Source organism: Arachis hypogaea, chromosome 20 (assembly GCF_003086295.3).
Source record: "Arachis hypogaea cultivar Tifrunner chromosome 20, arahy.Tifrunner.gnm2.J5K5, whole genome shotgun sequence".
In the NCBI taxonomy this organism is placed as follows: Eukaryota; Viridiplantae; Streptophyta; class Magnoliopsida; order Fabales; family Fabaceae; genus Arachis; species Arachis hypogaea.
In genome coordinates, this window is record NC_092055.1 from 43,546,158 (window position 1) to 43,562,891 (window position 16,734).

The 16,734-nt window shown below is 32.6% G+C and overlaps 1 protein-coding gene and 1 non-coding gene across 2 annotated transcripts; both read right to left on the bottom strand.

Annotated features, from left to right (window-relative positions):
• Positions 1 to 5,966: 5,966 nt before the first annotated feature.
• Positions 5,967 to 6,074, bottom strand: LOC112788745 (small nucleolar RNA R71). The gene has a single exon (XR_003196095.1). It is a non-coding gene; the product is annotated as a small nucleolar RNA R71 (small nucleolar RNA).
• Positions 6,075 to 13,276: 7,202 nt separating this feature from the next.
• LOC112785826 (uncharacterized) lies at positions 13,277 to 14,860 on the bottom strand. Its single transcript, XM_025829248.1, has one exon. It carries the CDS (start codon positions 14,858 to 14,860, stop codon positions 13,277 to 13,279), a length of 1,584 nt encoding a protein of 527 aa, XP_025685033.1.
• Between the last annotated feature and the right edge of the window lie 1,874 nt (positions 14,861 to 16,734).

A 16,734-nucleotide genomic window follows, 5' to 3' on the forward strand; every position in this document is an offset into this window, starting at 1 on the left:
GTTTCTTCTATTTTGGTAACTTTTTTTTTCATGATATTTTTTTAACTTGACAGATTAAAAACTAATCCATCGTAAATATCAATTCTATTTGTTTGTTGTTGTAGAAGGAAGAATCGAACTCCTGACACTTATTTAAACGAACTAGTAAATTAGTCATTTGACCAACCCAAATTAATTTTTAAAAGATGTGCAACACGAAAACTTTTTAAGAGACCACCCATTCTGATAGTATTCTCACCCAAGCATACTTAATTGCAGAATTCTAATGAGATTTAGTGTATTAATGCTGGTATAATCGCACTTTTGGTAACTTTTTTTTTTTTTGAGAAAAAATAATATTGGGAGTCTAAAATTCCTTGGCAACTTTTTTCTTTTATTCTATACTTCTATTCTCTTAGCTTTTAACACTTTTTTTTGTGAACCATTGGGGTTAAAGTCCAAGGAGAGAAACAAAGGCTAACTGTCTGGAGTGATTATCTCTCTTTTATCATTTACATATAGGGTGTGTGTGGTTGGAGGAATTATAAATAATTCCTAGGAATTTTAAGATGGGAATATCATATTCTCATGTTTGGTTCAAAGTTTGAAAAGCTATTCCTAAGTAAGTTTGATTTCAGGGAATCAAAATACCATAATTTCAATTCCCACCTTCTCCTTGGGTATCTTTGATTCCCATGGGAATGGAATGTTTGTAACAAAGTAATACTTGAACCACACACACCCATAGAGATTTCATTCCTTTAGGCATACTATCAATGAAGCTGAAATCATGGTGCCTTTTGAAACTTTTTTTTTGCAAGTCAATCAGCGCACATGTTCCTTTCTCTCAGGGTGTGTTGAAAGATGAGCTTTCAGGGTCTTCTTTGAAACTCCTCAATTTCTTAGTTAGGGATTAAAACGTTGTGTATTGTGCTTGAGATTTATCTCCTCATACACTTCCATTGAATCAACTTCTACAACCACTCTCCTTATACCCAAGTCTCATGTCATCCTAAGCCCATGGACAACACCCTACAATTCCGCTTGCATAACTTGATTTTTTTTAAGCTAAAGCCTAAAATAGTAATAAACAATTACAGAGTGATTTTTTTTACAACAAGTCTAAAGAGCCCAAAATACAAAACTACACAAGAAAGAATCCTCTGAATCTAGAGACTACTATGGCATCACTTAACAGTAGGGTTCTAAGATTAGAGGGAGGGGAGTTCTAGTGATATAAATCGGTTGCGAGAACTGAATCGGTCAATAAATCAGTAGAATGACTAGTACAACGGTCCAGAAGTTCAACCGGTTTAACTAAATATAAAATAAAATTATTAAAAAATTAATATAAAATTTCAAATATTCAAATTTAATAATTTCTAAACTAATAAACTTCAAAATTTTGTAATTTTACATAATAACTTGTTCATATTTTATCATTAAAAATTCACAAAATAAAAAAATTCTAAATAACTTTAAGTTCTAATTAAGTAATCACTAATTAAGTAATCAACAATACTCATCACATCAGCAACAAAAGTTTAGAATAAAAAAAATTTCAAAAATAATTTCTAATAATAAAATAATGAAAAATACAAACTTATACAGAAACTCAAACTATCAACAACAGAATTCAGAATCATAACAAATTTTAACAACTTTTAATTAAGTGTTCAACAACAAAAATTCAAAAAGCTCAGCATCCAAAGCCAAGATAGAGGCTAACAAGAGTTTGCAACCTAAGCCTCCATTTGAAATCAACAAAACTCTCCCTTATACCAAGCCTAAGTTTGGTGTTAGGTGTGCATCATCAAATAAGAAGAAAGTTCTCAAGAAGGTGCCCAAAGGGTGGAGAAACAAGAAAATTCCTACAGAAGGCTTCTCACCAGGGGAGAAAGTGATGTTAGTTTACTATCCCTTGAAGCCATATACAGTAAACCAAATTCTTTCTCTTGAACACATTGAGCTCTTAGATAAAGATATGGAAAAAAGATTCATAGTGATAGGGGAGGAATTGAAGCACCATGATCATCCTCCATCTTAGCAAGAACCAACCGTCAAACTAGTGACGTCAAAAGAGCGTTTGTTGGGAAGCAACCCAACCGTCGGTAACCTTTTATTTTGTCTTTAATTTCGTTTTGTTTTTAATTTCGTTTGTTTTAATTGAATAAGCTTGTGCATCACTTATTTATTTTTACTAGATAATCATGATTATTTATAATTACATCACCATTGTTTTTCTTTGTTACTTGAGGACAAGCAACCATTTTAAATTTAGTGTTGGAGGCTATGCTCTACATAGCCTAGAAGATGTTGAAGAGGGAGGTAACTCTATCCTTAAGCTTTTATTTCTTATATCTTGCATCTAGTTGATAATCATGATTCATTCTTCTTCATTTCACCTTACTTTTGAAATTTCTTGCACCCAATATCTTTAAGCATGCAACAAAAAGTTTTTGAATGGAAAAAGTTGAATTTTTTTAAATTTTAGCGCAAGTAAGATTAAGATAAGTGGAGGTTCTGATCATGTGAGTATGTCATGAGGTTACACGTTTGCAAAAATTTACATGGGGAACTCTAAGACATGAAATGAAGTTTAGAGAAGTATTATAAATGTTCTCAAAAATCTATAGAACCAAGAAACAACAAGAAAAAAAAAAAGCAAAACAAAGAGTAAGGCCTAAGGCTCTGAGCACCAATGACTAGGAATGTCAAAAAAAAACAAAACTCAAAGAGTTATTTTCCTAGGTAAGTGCTTGTGGTGTGACTGTGTCAAGGAGAGAGGCTTGAGCAAGTAAATTCGAGGGGTGCTTCAACACCCAATAACTTGAACCAACTAGCTCGGGAGTGTCGATTGAAAACTCATTTTAAAACATTTAGAGTCAAACGTGCAATAGAACCCCCAAAATAAGTATAGTTGAGAAAAGAAAATAATGATAATAATAAGAGAAAGAAAATGGAAAGCTGTTTTCAAAGTGAAAACTTATAAAGAGACCCCCATAATATCATCCGAATGGAATTCCTAAGTTCTAAGACTTTCAATTGTAAGCCTAGAAAGCACTGAAATCCATATATGATCACACAATTCGGGCTTTACTCCATTGTCACTTGATCATTTCACTCACTGAAATATCACAATCAATTCTTCAACTCACTTCATTTGGAAGACTCCTTTGTGTATAGTTCTTTTCTTGTTTAGGAAGAAGGAAGATCTTAAGTTTGGTATTGTAATGCATGGGCATCTTTAGTTGTTTTCTTTATTATTTTCTTAGTGATTTCTTTATTATAATTGAGATTTTTTGTGCTTTAATCAATGTTTCTTGGAGATGCTTTGAGCTTTGATATGTATAGAAAATTCTAAAAGATTTTAGGCAAGAACAAAGGAGAAGAAGGACAACCAAAGAAGCTCCTGGGAGAACCAAGAAAGGTGGCATGCAAAAGGAAGCAACCTCCCAAGGAACCAAGAATTGAAAACAAGCCTAGAGAAGTTCAAAGAGAATTTTGTAACCCTGACCACTTCATACTCCAGCAAGAATAACTTGAGTTATAGAGGTCCAAATGAAGCAGTTCCAATGATATTAGAAATCCAACTTTCAGAACTTTTCAATGATATATAATAGTCCATATGGACATGCGTCTAACGTAGCCTCCTCCTGCATTGAACGCAGCCCCATCTCAAGTCCAATTGAACCATGCATATAACGCAGCTCTCCCCGACCTCTTCATACTCCAACAAGCATAACATGAGATAGAAAGGTCCAAATAAAGCTGTTCTAGCGGCGTTAGAAAGCTAACATTCAGAACTTTCTAACAATATATATATATAGTGAACCTGCGTCTAACACAACCTCCTCTTGCATTGAAGGCAACTACACTCAAGCCACAAAAAGCACTTTCAGAAAAAAAAAAAAAAAAAGCCATGCATATACCGCATAAACCACACACGTATAACACATGGCCAAAGTACACCTTCCAGGAGCCAATTTTCTCCATGCGTATAACTTGAAGATCCATATGTTATACGCATGGGCCAAAATGCAACCTTTCAATTGTTTATTTCTTCATGCATTATACTTGAGGATCATGCCTATAACGCATGGGACAAAAGCCACTCCCAGAGCTTTGGATCCTTCACTAATCTTTCACTAATCTCTCCAACTTCAAGTATTTTTTTTTTGGCCTAAGATTAAAGTTTCAAGCCCATGATTTCAACTAAGCAAGGTACCAAATTTTGAATTTCAGTTACAAGGAAGATTACTAGTTAGTTAAGAGTCATTAAGAAAAGATTTGATTTGAATTAGATTTGATTCTGTTTTAATTGAATTTGAATTCCAGGTTATTATTTAGGTTTTAAATAAGTCCAAGGGTTGTATGTTTCCACGGACATCACATCTCATACCAAATACATCACACTTTACAATTTTGTTTTCATTCTACCATAAGTATCTGATCTTCTTTATTAAGGTTAGGAACTATGTTCATCTTTTTATGGATTATTAATCTAAGTGTTTTTCTTTATTTGATGTTTATGCTTTGATCTATTTAATGATTGAGTTTTTTTTCTTCATCTCTAAAGGTTTAGAATTGTTGGGAAACATTCTAACTCGGTTTTGGATTCTAATATTGTTAAAAAAAAGTAATATTGAAATTAGCTTGAAAACTCCTTCTCACTACTTTTTGATATAACTAGGAATGGTGTTTCAAAGAGTGTGTGACATTTTGTGATTTTCAATTGCTCTAGTTTGAATAAGTGACATAAAATTCGGATTAGAAAACTTTTGGAAATCATTCTTTCTTGTAAGTTTCAATTGTTTAGGAGCAGCTTGGATAAGTGACATATAGTTCAGCCTAAGGACTATTCTTGAATCTTATTTGAAATTAAATCAGAATTATGCTTCACCTCTTTTCTTGAATAATTGACTATGAAATTAGTAATTAATTAGGTTAAGGAGAAATTGAATTGTCAAGGAATTGAAATTTGACTATTTATGATTTGTCGTGATTGATTTCTGCATGCCTCAAATAAAATAAACATAAGGATTGAGAGTGAATATCTCTGAAACCTTAACATTCTCACCATTATTGTTTTCACATTCATTATTTACTATTTATTGCCTTTGTTTACAGGTTTGCTTTAATTCCTCATCACTCTTCTGTTTCTTGATTTGTCTAATTAGAATAGTCAATTAATCATTATTGCTTAGTCCTTTAATCCTTGTAGGATCAATAACTCACTCATCATGATATTACTTGATACGATTCACTGCACCTACTGAGTTGTGATTTTAAAAAATTCTGCATCAAATTTTTGGCGCTGTTACTGGGGATTAATTGAGATTGACAACTACCTCATTAATTAATTCTCTAAATTAGACTTTTATTTTATTTTATTTTGCAATTCACTGGAACTTCCTTCACTATGATGTTGAGAATTCTAATTTTTTTGTTATCTGTGTGTTTTGATGCAAGGTAACAAAGACAAAAAATATCTTCAATTTGATATGAAAATAGAAAGAACCCTCAAACAACTAAGAAAGGAATCAAGAAATCAAAGAAAACTAGAGGACATTGAGGAGCTTGAGCCAGAAAGCATAACAAATAACAATGACAATGCTAGGAGGACTCTTGGGACTTTCACTAAATCCACTCCTGAAAATTGTGGAAGTAGCATAGTAGCCCTTACTGTAGAGGCAAACAACTTTAAGTTAAAGTCTCAACTCATCACCTTGGTGCAACAAAATTGCAAATTTAGTGAGAATCCTCAAGAAGATTCTAATCTGCACATATACAGCTTCCTACAAATATGTGACACAGTCAAATCCAATGGTACTTCTGCTGAAGCCTATCGATTGAGGTTGTTCCCATTTTCTATGAGGGATCGAGCCAAGCAGTGGCTCGAAACTCAACCAAAGGAGAGCATAACAACATGGAATGATTTGGTCAATAAGTTTTTAACCAAATTCTTTCCACTATAGAGGTTGGCAAAACTAAGACATGATATCCATACCTTCATATAGAAAGATGGAGAATTCCTTTATGAAGTTTGGGAGAAGTACAAGGGAATGCTGAAAAAGTGTCTCCCAGATATGTTTGTTGACTAAGTACAACTTTAGATTTTTTATAATGATATTACTCCTACTTCAAGGAATTCATTGAACAACTCGGCTGGAGGATCTATACACATGAAGACCATTGAAGAAGTCTTGGGAGCAAGTATTAATTTGATGTCCTTTGTATGTGATGAAAAAGTTACAAATTCAAGAGGTGAAATCTACAAGAATAACTCTTCAATTGGCAGATAAATCAATAAAGTATGCACATGCAATATTTGAGAATGTGTTGGTCAAAATGGGAAAAATTTTTCTCCCAGCAGATTTTGTGATTCTTGACATAGAGAAAGATGAAAATGCCTCCGTAATCCTAGAAAGACCATTCCTATCTACTGACAGAGCCTTGATTGATGTGAAAAAGAGTGAGTTAATGTTGAGGGTGTATGATGAGCACTTAGTTTTTCATGTTTTCAAAACCATGCATCATTCAAGTGAGAAGGAGAATTGCATGAAAGTTGAATCAATTGATCCAAGCCTCCAAGAACCCCCTGATGAAGTAACTCTGAAGGTTCCACTTCCACGCTTGAGAGAAAAAAAAAAGAGAAAAGACGCAACAAATTAAAGCAGTATGGTGTTGTTCTTGCATTTGGAGCAGTTCTTGACCCCAAATTTAAACTTAATACTTTGACTTATTGATATAATGAGATTGATCCTATTGGTGCCAAAGATAAGGCAGAGTATGTGAAGAGTAAGTTATACAAACTCTTTGAATTTTATGATCATAGTTCTTCTATAATTGTGGAAAGTACTTCTTCTCAAACTCCAAGTATGATTTCTCAAGTGGCATCTTCTACAAACGCTGTTTCTATTTAGCTTATTAAAGTTGTTGGTGTAAGTGTTTTTTCTTAGAATTACTCTACTTTGTTATACATATTTATATATGTGATTTGAATTTTATATTGCTTGTATTTCAAAGGATAGGAGTGGAAAGAACCAACTTGATGTTTATTTGAGTGAGGCAACATTGTTTTCTAATAATGAAAACATAGATATTTTATAATGGTGAAAAGACAATAATCATTGTTTTCTAATACTATCACTTATGGCACGAGACTTGTTGAGCATTCCTATTACCATTGTGGCTTTAGAGTATGCATTTAGCATTGGTTCCCATGTTTTAAACAAATATAGAAGCCGTTTATTGCCAGATAATATTAAAGCTGTAGTTTGCACTCGAAATTCGATATGTGAATTTGCTCATTATGGTGTAATAATATTTATAACATACCTATTTTAGTGATTTTGTTCATTATCATGTATAATGTATTGTCTTTCTGATACATTGGTTTACTTTTTTATAGAGAAAGATTCAAATGAGGAAGATATTGCAAAAGACGAAGGTTATTCTTCAGGAGTTTGTTCAAATGATGTTATTGATCTACAAGAGGATGAAGATGATAATTAAATTTAGAACATTGTTTGTATTTGGAATATTTGTCTGTTTTATTTTAAGTTATAATTTGAACTATGTTTGATTAATTAGAGATTTGGACAATGTTTAATTACATATTTTAGATAATTGGACAATATCGATTTTATTATTTGACTTCAAAAAACTTAATTAATGATTATGTTTATTAGATATTTAAAATTATAAAGACTTTAATGTTTGTGAATTTAGAAATTATCATTTTTTTATGTCTTTTGAAATTATAAGTTTATTGAGATGTTTGTGAAATTATATATATATAATGGTTTAATAAAAAAAATTGGTGGACTTGATCCACCAGCCTACTAATCCACCATTAGACGGGGTGAGATAGAAATTTGGGACTGCCACACTAAGCAGGACGGGGTGGGCAAGCCCATTTACCACCCTAATCACTGCATTGCCTCCTCTGTTTATGTTGAAGCTGTTGTCTTGGTGCCACTGTGGCTTGCCTTCTTTGCTTCTGCCTCTGCTTCTGCGTGCCATGTCTCCTCTGTCTCTAGTGCTCTTTTTTTGGGCTTGTCTGACTCCACCTCTTACTTCTCTTCTCTTGTCCAAGCTGAGCTAGGTTGTAGAGGTGAGTTTTTTTCTTTTTGGTTATTGTATATGAATCTATTTGATTTTTCTTCGAGGTGAGCTTATTGTTATTAATATTCTTGAATTCTAAATGAATCCGTAATTAATAATTTATGTCAATTGGATTTTTGACTATTTATTGCATTAATGAGTTCTTTCTCCCATATCAGATTTGCCACGAGCTCTAGCCGTATACATATTTCAATATGCAAATTTGGAGTAACTCATGGTCGAAAGAGTGAGAGAGTGCGTTGAGGAGGGGGGAACCTTCACTCGATTAGGGTTTATCGGAAATTTTTCAAGTTTAGGGCAACTCATGGTCGAAAGAGTGAGAGAGTGCATTAGAAAAGTATGCTTTTTGTCCCTAATGTTTTCAAAAATTTCCAAAATTACCCGTAACGTTTAATTTAATTCAATTATGTCCTTAACAATTGAAATAGTTTCAATTTTACCTATGCGCTTAAATTTTTAACTGTCAAAAGTTAGTCAATTTTTTTTTCAATTTTAACCTTAACTCATTCATACTCTCCAATCCCAATTGGCCAATCCAAGTCCCCTACTGCCATTGCTATCACCACTGTAACCACCATCACCATCACCATAATCTTCTTCATCCATCTTCTCCCCTCCAAACAACAACAACAATAAAATTCTGTTTCATTATCAGAATCCTTTAACAACAATTAAGTAAAATTCAACAAGAAAGATGAAGGAACACATACACATGCAACTTAAACTTAAAAAATAGTGAAAAAAAGAATGGAAGACCAGAAATAGAGAATGAGCAGCATAGAGAATAAGAAGAAAGGGAGAATGAGATGAAGATAGCAGTGCCAGCAGAGCAAAGAGTTGCTGTTGCTATCGCTGTCGACGCTAGGAGACAAGAAGAGGAGAGGAATAATGAAGAAGATAAAGAGAACAAGAACAAGGGCAAATCGAAGAGAAGAAGAGGGTGAGGGCGGGACGAAGACTACTGCCTTGCTGTCGCCGGAAACAAGAGGGAGCACCGGAGAGAGAGAGAGAGAGAGAGAGGACGCGATGTCGGTAAGGAGTGTCACCGCCATTGTCGTTGTTGCTGCTGAAGCTCAATGTTAGATAAGAAGGTTGCCAAAACTGCTCCTTTCCGAACCACCATTGATCAAACCACCATTTTTTAATATCTCCTTCTCTTTTCTTCTTTCATTCTCTCTCATTTTGAAATCTGCTATTGAAATCTGTTTATGAGTGATTGTTATTATTAGTATTATTGTTGGTGATGGTGGTGAATAACAAGTGTGAGGTGAGTGTTTAGAGGGGTGATGTCAAAGGTGTGGTGGTGGAAGTGATATATATGGTTGAAGTGAGATGTTCAGGGTATTACGATGAGTGTGAAAAGAGGGTGGCTTTGTGATGGTGGTAAGGGTAGGAATAAGGGTTCAGCTGGGGTTGGGGGTCAGATTGTGGTTGTGAAGAATGCTGATAGTGAGTGGAGACTATAAAGTGTAAAGCGTAAAGGATGATGAGGATGATAGGCAACAACGATGGTGGATAGTGGTGAATGGATGGCAGCAGCAGTGGATGATAGTTGGGAGTGATGGTGATGGTAACGATGAAAAGAGAAAAGCCAAGATAATGATGATGAGAATTAGGGGATAAAATTGAAAAAAAAAATTATTTAACTGTTGACTGTTAAAAAGTTAACGATAAGGATAAAATTAAAACTTATATAGGGACAAAATTGAATTAAATTAAATGTTAGAGATATTTTTAAAAAAATTTAAAAATATTAAGGACAAAAAACATACTTATCCTAATTAAAAATTTTACCTAAGTATATATTAACAAGGTTGTCATATCATCAAAATACGATAGCCACTTCAGCATCGTTATGATCGGAGATATGTTCCGACGAGCTCAATGGCACGCTTGTCAAATTTTAATTTTTTTCTGGAACCATTTCGTCAATAACATCTATTGATACCATTTTGTGAGCATCACAAATGTTCAAGTACTGATTTGATATTTACCTCAATTTTTTTTATCTTTGATTATGATTTCAATTTTACCTTTAGATATAAATGTCACTAAACTATTAACAAAAATATTAGAGTAAATACTCATTTCGGTCCCTGATAATTTTTTCAAAAGACTATGATGCTCTTAATAAAAAAATACTTATTTTCGGCCTTTGATATTTAATTTCGTGAGATTTGTTAGTTCCTTTATCAATGATCTCTTTCTAAAACATATTTATGTGATACATTAATCACTAATATGTCCTCCATTAGTTTTTATAAATAAAAATAAATTAAAAATTACTAATATTTCTTAATTTTACATACAAAATTTAACTAATGTATTTAAACAAATTAATAAAAAAATAAAATATAACTAAAGAATTATTAAATTTTAATTAACTCTTAATGGATAAATCAATAATTTAATATATTACGTAGATTAATTTTATTAATACAAAAAAATATTAAAAAAGGAGCTAACTAATCTCACAAAAATGTAAATCAAGAACTGAAAATAAATATTGAGTTGTCTTTTAATATAATTTGTTAGCGCAGTTTAGAATATTTTCAAAAAATATTAAACATCCCAAATTGGTAAATTAGGGGTTAATACTCAAATTCGTCCCTGAAAGATCACGCGATTTTCATTTTCATCCTCGAATGATTTTTTTAATCAAATTAGTCCAAGGGAAAATTAATATAAAGGACCATTAATAAAACTTAATTAATAAAAAGGATTATTAATTTTAAAATTATTAAAAAGGACTAATTTATATATTATTAAAAATAAAAACAAAAAAATAAAAAATGAAAAGACAATAATATCCAATAATCTTTCTTCCCCTTCCCCTTGTTTTCTTTCCCCATCTTCTTCACCCGTTCTCAAACCCACTCCATACCCAACCTAAGGGAAACGTCGGTGGTGCGCGCTTGAGAAGATTCGCCAAAGGTAGAATCGTCGTATCAGAGGCGGAATCGATGCCGTCTTCGTCGCGTCAAAAGAGATTCGTCTTCATCACCATTCAGCAAAGTTGTCAGAGGCAAAATCGTCATCTTCGGGCAGAATCGTCTTCTGAAGCTCGTCGCCGGCGGTGAAACTCATTCGTCCCACGTCGACCATCGCTCCTTTGACTCCTCTAGTCACTCGCAGCAGCAAGCCCCACCTGAAGCTCCCCAAAGCCACACGCTTATTTCAGGTTCAAGTCCCTGCCTTAAGCTTTTGAGCTATATTAGTATCCCTGAAATTAAAAATTGTATAGCTTTTAAGGTGAAAACTGCAATACATGATGAAGTTTGAACATTTTCAATTCATGAATAAGATTTTAGTGTGATTTGGAAATGCCTTAATTCAAACCTGATGATGCTATTAGTCACTGTTTTGTTTTACTGATTATGTGATTTTCAATTTTGTTTCTTTCAAGTTATAAGGGCATATGCATTAAACAAAATCTAAGTTACAATTTTTTTAATGAATATAGTAGTGCATTATTGATGTTAAGAGCGTTATATTTGGCCCCAGTAAGAACTCTAATAACACTTGTTGTCTATATTGAAAAATACATTAATGAATGAATGAATCTGAATTTGAAGGGTTTATGTTCAAGGTGTGTTTGGTATGAGGCTGAAAATAAAGATGGATCAGTTTTTGTTTCTAAACTTGTGTTCTAAAATTTTTCATGGACTTTAAACACAATGCTTTGGCGTTGCTTATGATTGTAGCATTTCTTTCTATTTGTCTAATCAAAAGAACCTGATTATATGTCATGACTCTTAATTATGTTTACACAAAAAAATGCAGAATTTCAAAGATAAAGAGCTTACTTCAACAATTTGGTCTAATAAAAAGGGTCATGTGGTAAGTATCACTACTAGCCTTTAGGTGGCTACAATTTAGTGACCTAAAATAATTTATATTGGTTATAATAATAAAAGTTTATGGTGATTGTTTTGCCAGAGAATTAACCAAAGTTCTTGATTTCACTTTGTACTTTGTTTCTACAGGCTCAAGCAAGACAGCAAGGAGAATACGAGACTCTCCACCGTGACTTAAATATTGGATTTGGTAAATGGGATTTTAGTCTTTTGGATCTTGAAAACCCGTTTCCAAATAATGAACCTTCTGTCCATCTTCTTTGGCATAGAGAGGAAGATTTGATGGTGCCTGTTATAGTGCAACGATACATCGCCGAAAATCTTCCCTGGATTCAGTATCATGAACTCAAAGGATCTGTTCACTTGTTCCCTTATCTTGATGGTATGAGTGATACTATCATTAAGTCACTTTTAGGTGCAAAGTAGGCTTCTATGTTATGGTTAGTGACTGTTCTGTTCCGGCTTCGAGATTCGGCTTCTCCTTATCTGAAAATTCAAAAAGTTGATTAGAGTGAAATGTATTATCTACATTGAAACATCATTGAGTACACATGGCTGTAGGGAGAATCAGGTTACTTTCAAACATGAATTCTATCTCTTGCTTGAAAACAGATTGAAAGAGAAGCTGAAATGTTTCTCTACAACCTCATTGAGTCTATGAACCTGAATTGATTTGAAATATGAATTTCTTTTTGATGAGTGTGATGATCATTGTCCATGATTATTAGTAACTAGCAACTATCAAGGCTATCAATGAAGCATAAGGAATAATGGTATGAAAACATTAGAGTGGTCTAATTTTACTGGAAGACTGGTATGGAAGCACAATTATTCATTGGATATTTGACTTGTAATGAAAATATCAATTGAAAATTTTATAAAAAGTGTTTCTTTTTCTAAGATTGTTTTGTTTAACTATGAGCAGAGTTACACAATTTTAGTGTAAAATTGCAGAGTTTGTGCAGAAAATTACAGAACATTAGTGCAAAATCATAGAAAAAATTAAATTGCAGATTTTTATTTACTAAGTGCAGCAACTTTAATGCAGAATTGCACAATAGAACTAAAGCCAAACCTGTTGCATAATTCAAGTGCATATTTGCAGAAACGCTATTAAATCAACGTAAAACTACAAAATTCAAGTGTAAGATTACACAAATTTAATTAAAAATCAAAGTAAAACTATAAAGTTTAAGTGCAGATATAATTAAGAAACTCAGCAGAATCACCTAATATGCATAACTTAAGAAAAACCAATATTGCAATTCTAAATGTGACAATCTATAAAGTTAGAACTACCTAAAAAAAATTCATATTTTTTCTGGATTAGGATTTCTACATTTAGAACGATTATGACCACTCTGATCACATCGGCTACATTTGTAAACATGCACATCTTGAAATTGTGACTCTCGGCGCTTCTTGCATAGTCTTCCCAGAGAACGAGTTGTTGTAGGTGGCATAAGAAAAATATTATTCTCCCAGTCTGTTAGGGTCAGGTTGTTGACATCAGGCATGTCATGAGTTTCAATTGGGATCATACTGCTCGCATAAATCTTTTCTTGTGAACTTTTCAGATAGCACTCCTCTACATAGGTGTAGATGTTGCTATGTAATAATTTAATTGCAGCACAAGCATGTGGACATGGAATTCCAGTCATTTGCCATTCAAGATATGTACATTCTTTGCGTAGTAGATTCACACATACATCAACATTTGACCCTCTAACCATAACATTATGATCTCCATATCTCACTGCTTTAAGAAACTCACTTCTAGCTACATGCTCCATCAATATTTTATCAATCTTTGGCCCAACTTCATTATTCCATTTAGTCATCTCTAACTTTGCAATATATAACAGATTTGCAAGTTTGTCTCTATGCTCTGTTATTAAAGCACAAATACTATGAGTCCTCTCTTTTCTTATCCATGAATTAAATGATTCAGCTACATTGGTAGTTATGAGGTCCCATCGTCGATGAGGGAATTGAGACTTTGCCCATTTGTTAATATCTCCTTTAGTCTCTAACCAATTTGCAAGTTCTGGTGAAAATGCACGAAGTTGTTCCACAGCTTTTGTAAATTCTGTGCCAAAATGGGTATAACAAACCGCGTCTAGTAGTTTTTTTGCATCTTCTTTTACTTCACCGCGTATTCCCCTCTGTAACTTTTTAGTTTCTACACAAAAATTTTCTTTCACATGTCGATAACAATAAGCATGTCTATCCCTATCATATACTTGCTCCACAGCTGCAATAATTGATGGATGCCTATCAGATATTAACGTAACTGAAATTGACCCAGTTAGTTCTTTCAAATTAGATAGGAACCAAATCCAATTCTCATTATTTTCAGCACTAACAATTGCATACGCAATCGGAAATAAATCATTATTTGCATCGCATGTAGAGGCAGCTAGAAGAGTTCCCTTGTATGGACTACTTAAGTGGCAACCATCAATAAATAATATAGGCCTTGCTCCACGAAGAAAACCTATCACACAACACCCATATGCAACAAAAAGCTTTTCAAATTGATAACTAGGAGAGTATGTCCATTTTGCAACTGTTTGTGGATCAGTTTTCACTAAATGATTACATATCCAAAGAATTAGCATATATGAATCTTTAGGTACGCCATTAATTTCAGCTAATGCTTTCTCCTTTGCAGCCCAAGCTTGGTGATATGTTAGTGAAAATCCGTATTCCTTGAAAATATCATTTCGTATGTCATTAGGCAACTTGTCAGGAGTTAATCTCAACTTGTCGACAATAATTGAAGACACCAAATTAGATCTGAAAGAGTGAGTACTCTCTAATACATCTTGAGCTGAGTGCTTATGATTCTTGATAAAATGTCTCACCATGAGGAACGAAGTATTTTTTTCCATAGCATAAGCCGACAATTTCCACGGACAACCTTTAACCTTGCAGACACAAATTATTTTACCCGGACTGTTCTTTAAGAACTTGTATGTAAATTTATGAGCAATACCATATTCAAACAATGCTTTCCTCAGCTTACTTGCATTTTGAAAAATCTGTCCTTCTTCCTTTATAAGATCATTCTACTTAGCAGAGCCATTGATAATCTGAGGTGTAGGGACAAGTTGGGTTTTACATAGAATTGGTGTCAATGGATTTTGACCATCAATATTAGTAACGACGACTCCTTGAGTTGAATTACTTGATAGTGTACTAATCATAAAAAAATTAAATTAATTTCATAACAATTCACTAATCACTAATATAAGAAAATTTATAAAAAGATAACCCAGTTGGAATACATACCTGTCATGAACGTTGTCGTCATTGTCCTCATGAGGTGCAATATCATGGTTAGTCTTTTCTACCTCCATGATATATACATGAGCTGTATCATCATTGAATGTGATCAATTGGTTAACACTATCAGTATCAATGAGATCTATGAGTTGAGATTGGTTAAACTTGACTGTGTAGGTAATGCGTTTATTCTGCATATTTTCCTTAGTTCGAAGCCATATCTTATGCATTAAATTTGAATGCGTGCATCCTTCTTCAATTAGCTCTCCTATAATTTTTTCTCCATGATAAATAATTTTCTGATTTGGTACAACTTCAATATTACCTCCAATGTGAAAATAACAAAAAATTTGTCGACGAACAGTAGATTCCATGTCTATGCAAAAATATAAAACAATAAATAACCAATAATGAGGGAAGAGATATTAAAATCTAAAAACGAGTTTGAAAGAAATATATTACTCAATAGCAATGTTTCTGCAAGGATATACCAGAAAATCAACTTATCTGCCAGGAGTATACTCATAGGTACTCCCAAGTCTTAAATTTTGTGATTGGCAGCAACAAATGTCTCTATGAGTTATAGATGAAGAATAAGGATTTGAGTGTCATAGATAATTAAAAAAAATTATGTTAAAAAAAGAAATAAATGAAAAAAATAATGTAAAGATATATTTGTCTCTTCACAAAAAAGATTTGGTCTTTTTTTTAAATATTAAAAAATAAGTCTTTCTAAATAATTTTAAAATTAAAGGTCCTTTTTAATAATTAAATCTTCCTAATGGTTCTTTATAATAATTTTTCCAAGATAAAATGTAAGTCAAATTAATCCTTTTGTCAGAAAGTCCCTCGTGGCAGGTCAGTGACACTTGACATGTAAAAAAATTTTTAATAGTCAAAATAGTTCTTGAAAATCCAGACGTAAGTCATTTTCATCTCTCAAATTTTAAAAATTAGTCAAACTAGTCCGTATATAATTTTTTTTATTTTTCTTCATAATATTAAATTTGAAATATTTTTTGATACTACTAATTTTAATAGAAATGTAATTGAAAAAAATTTTAAGAAGAAAATATACGATTACTAATGTTTTGTTTGTCAATTACATTTCTATTAAAATTAGTAGTATCAAAAAATATTTCAAATTTAATATTATAAAGAAAAAATGAAAAAAAATTATATAAGGACTAGTTTGACTAATTTTTAAAATTTGAGGGATGAAAATGATTTATGTCTAGACTTTCAAAAACTATTTTAACTATTAAAAACTTTTTTACATGTCAAGTGACCTGTCACGTGACGTACCACGTGTCGTTGACCTGCCACATGGCATGTCACGTCATCATGCCACGTGGCATTTTCGGACAAAAGGACTAATTTGACTTGTACTTTATCTTTTAAAGATTAATTTAATTAAAAAAATTCGAGAAAGAAAATGAAGATCGCATTATCTTTCATGTACGAATTTGAGTATTAACCT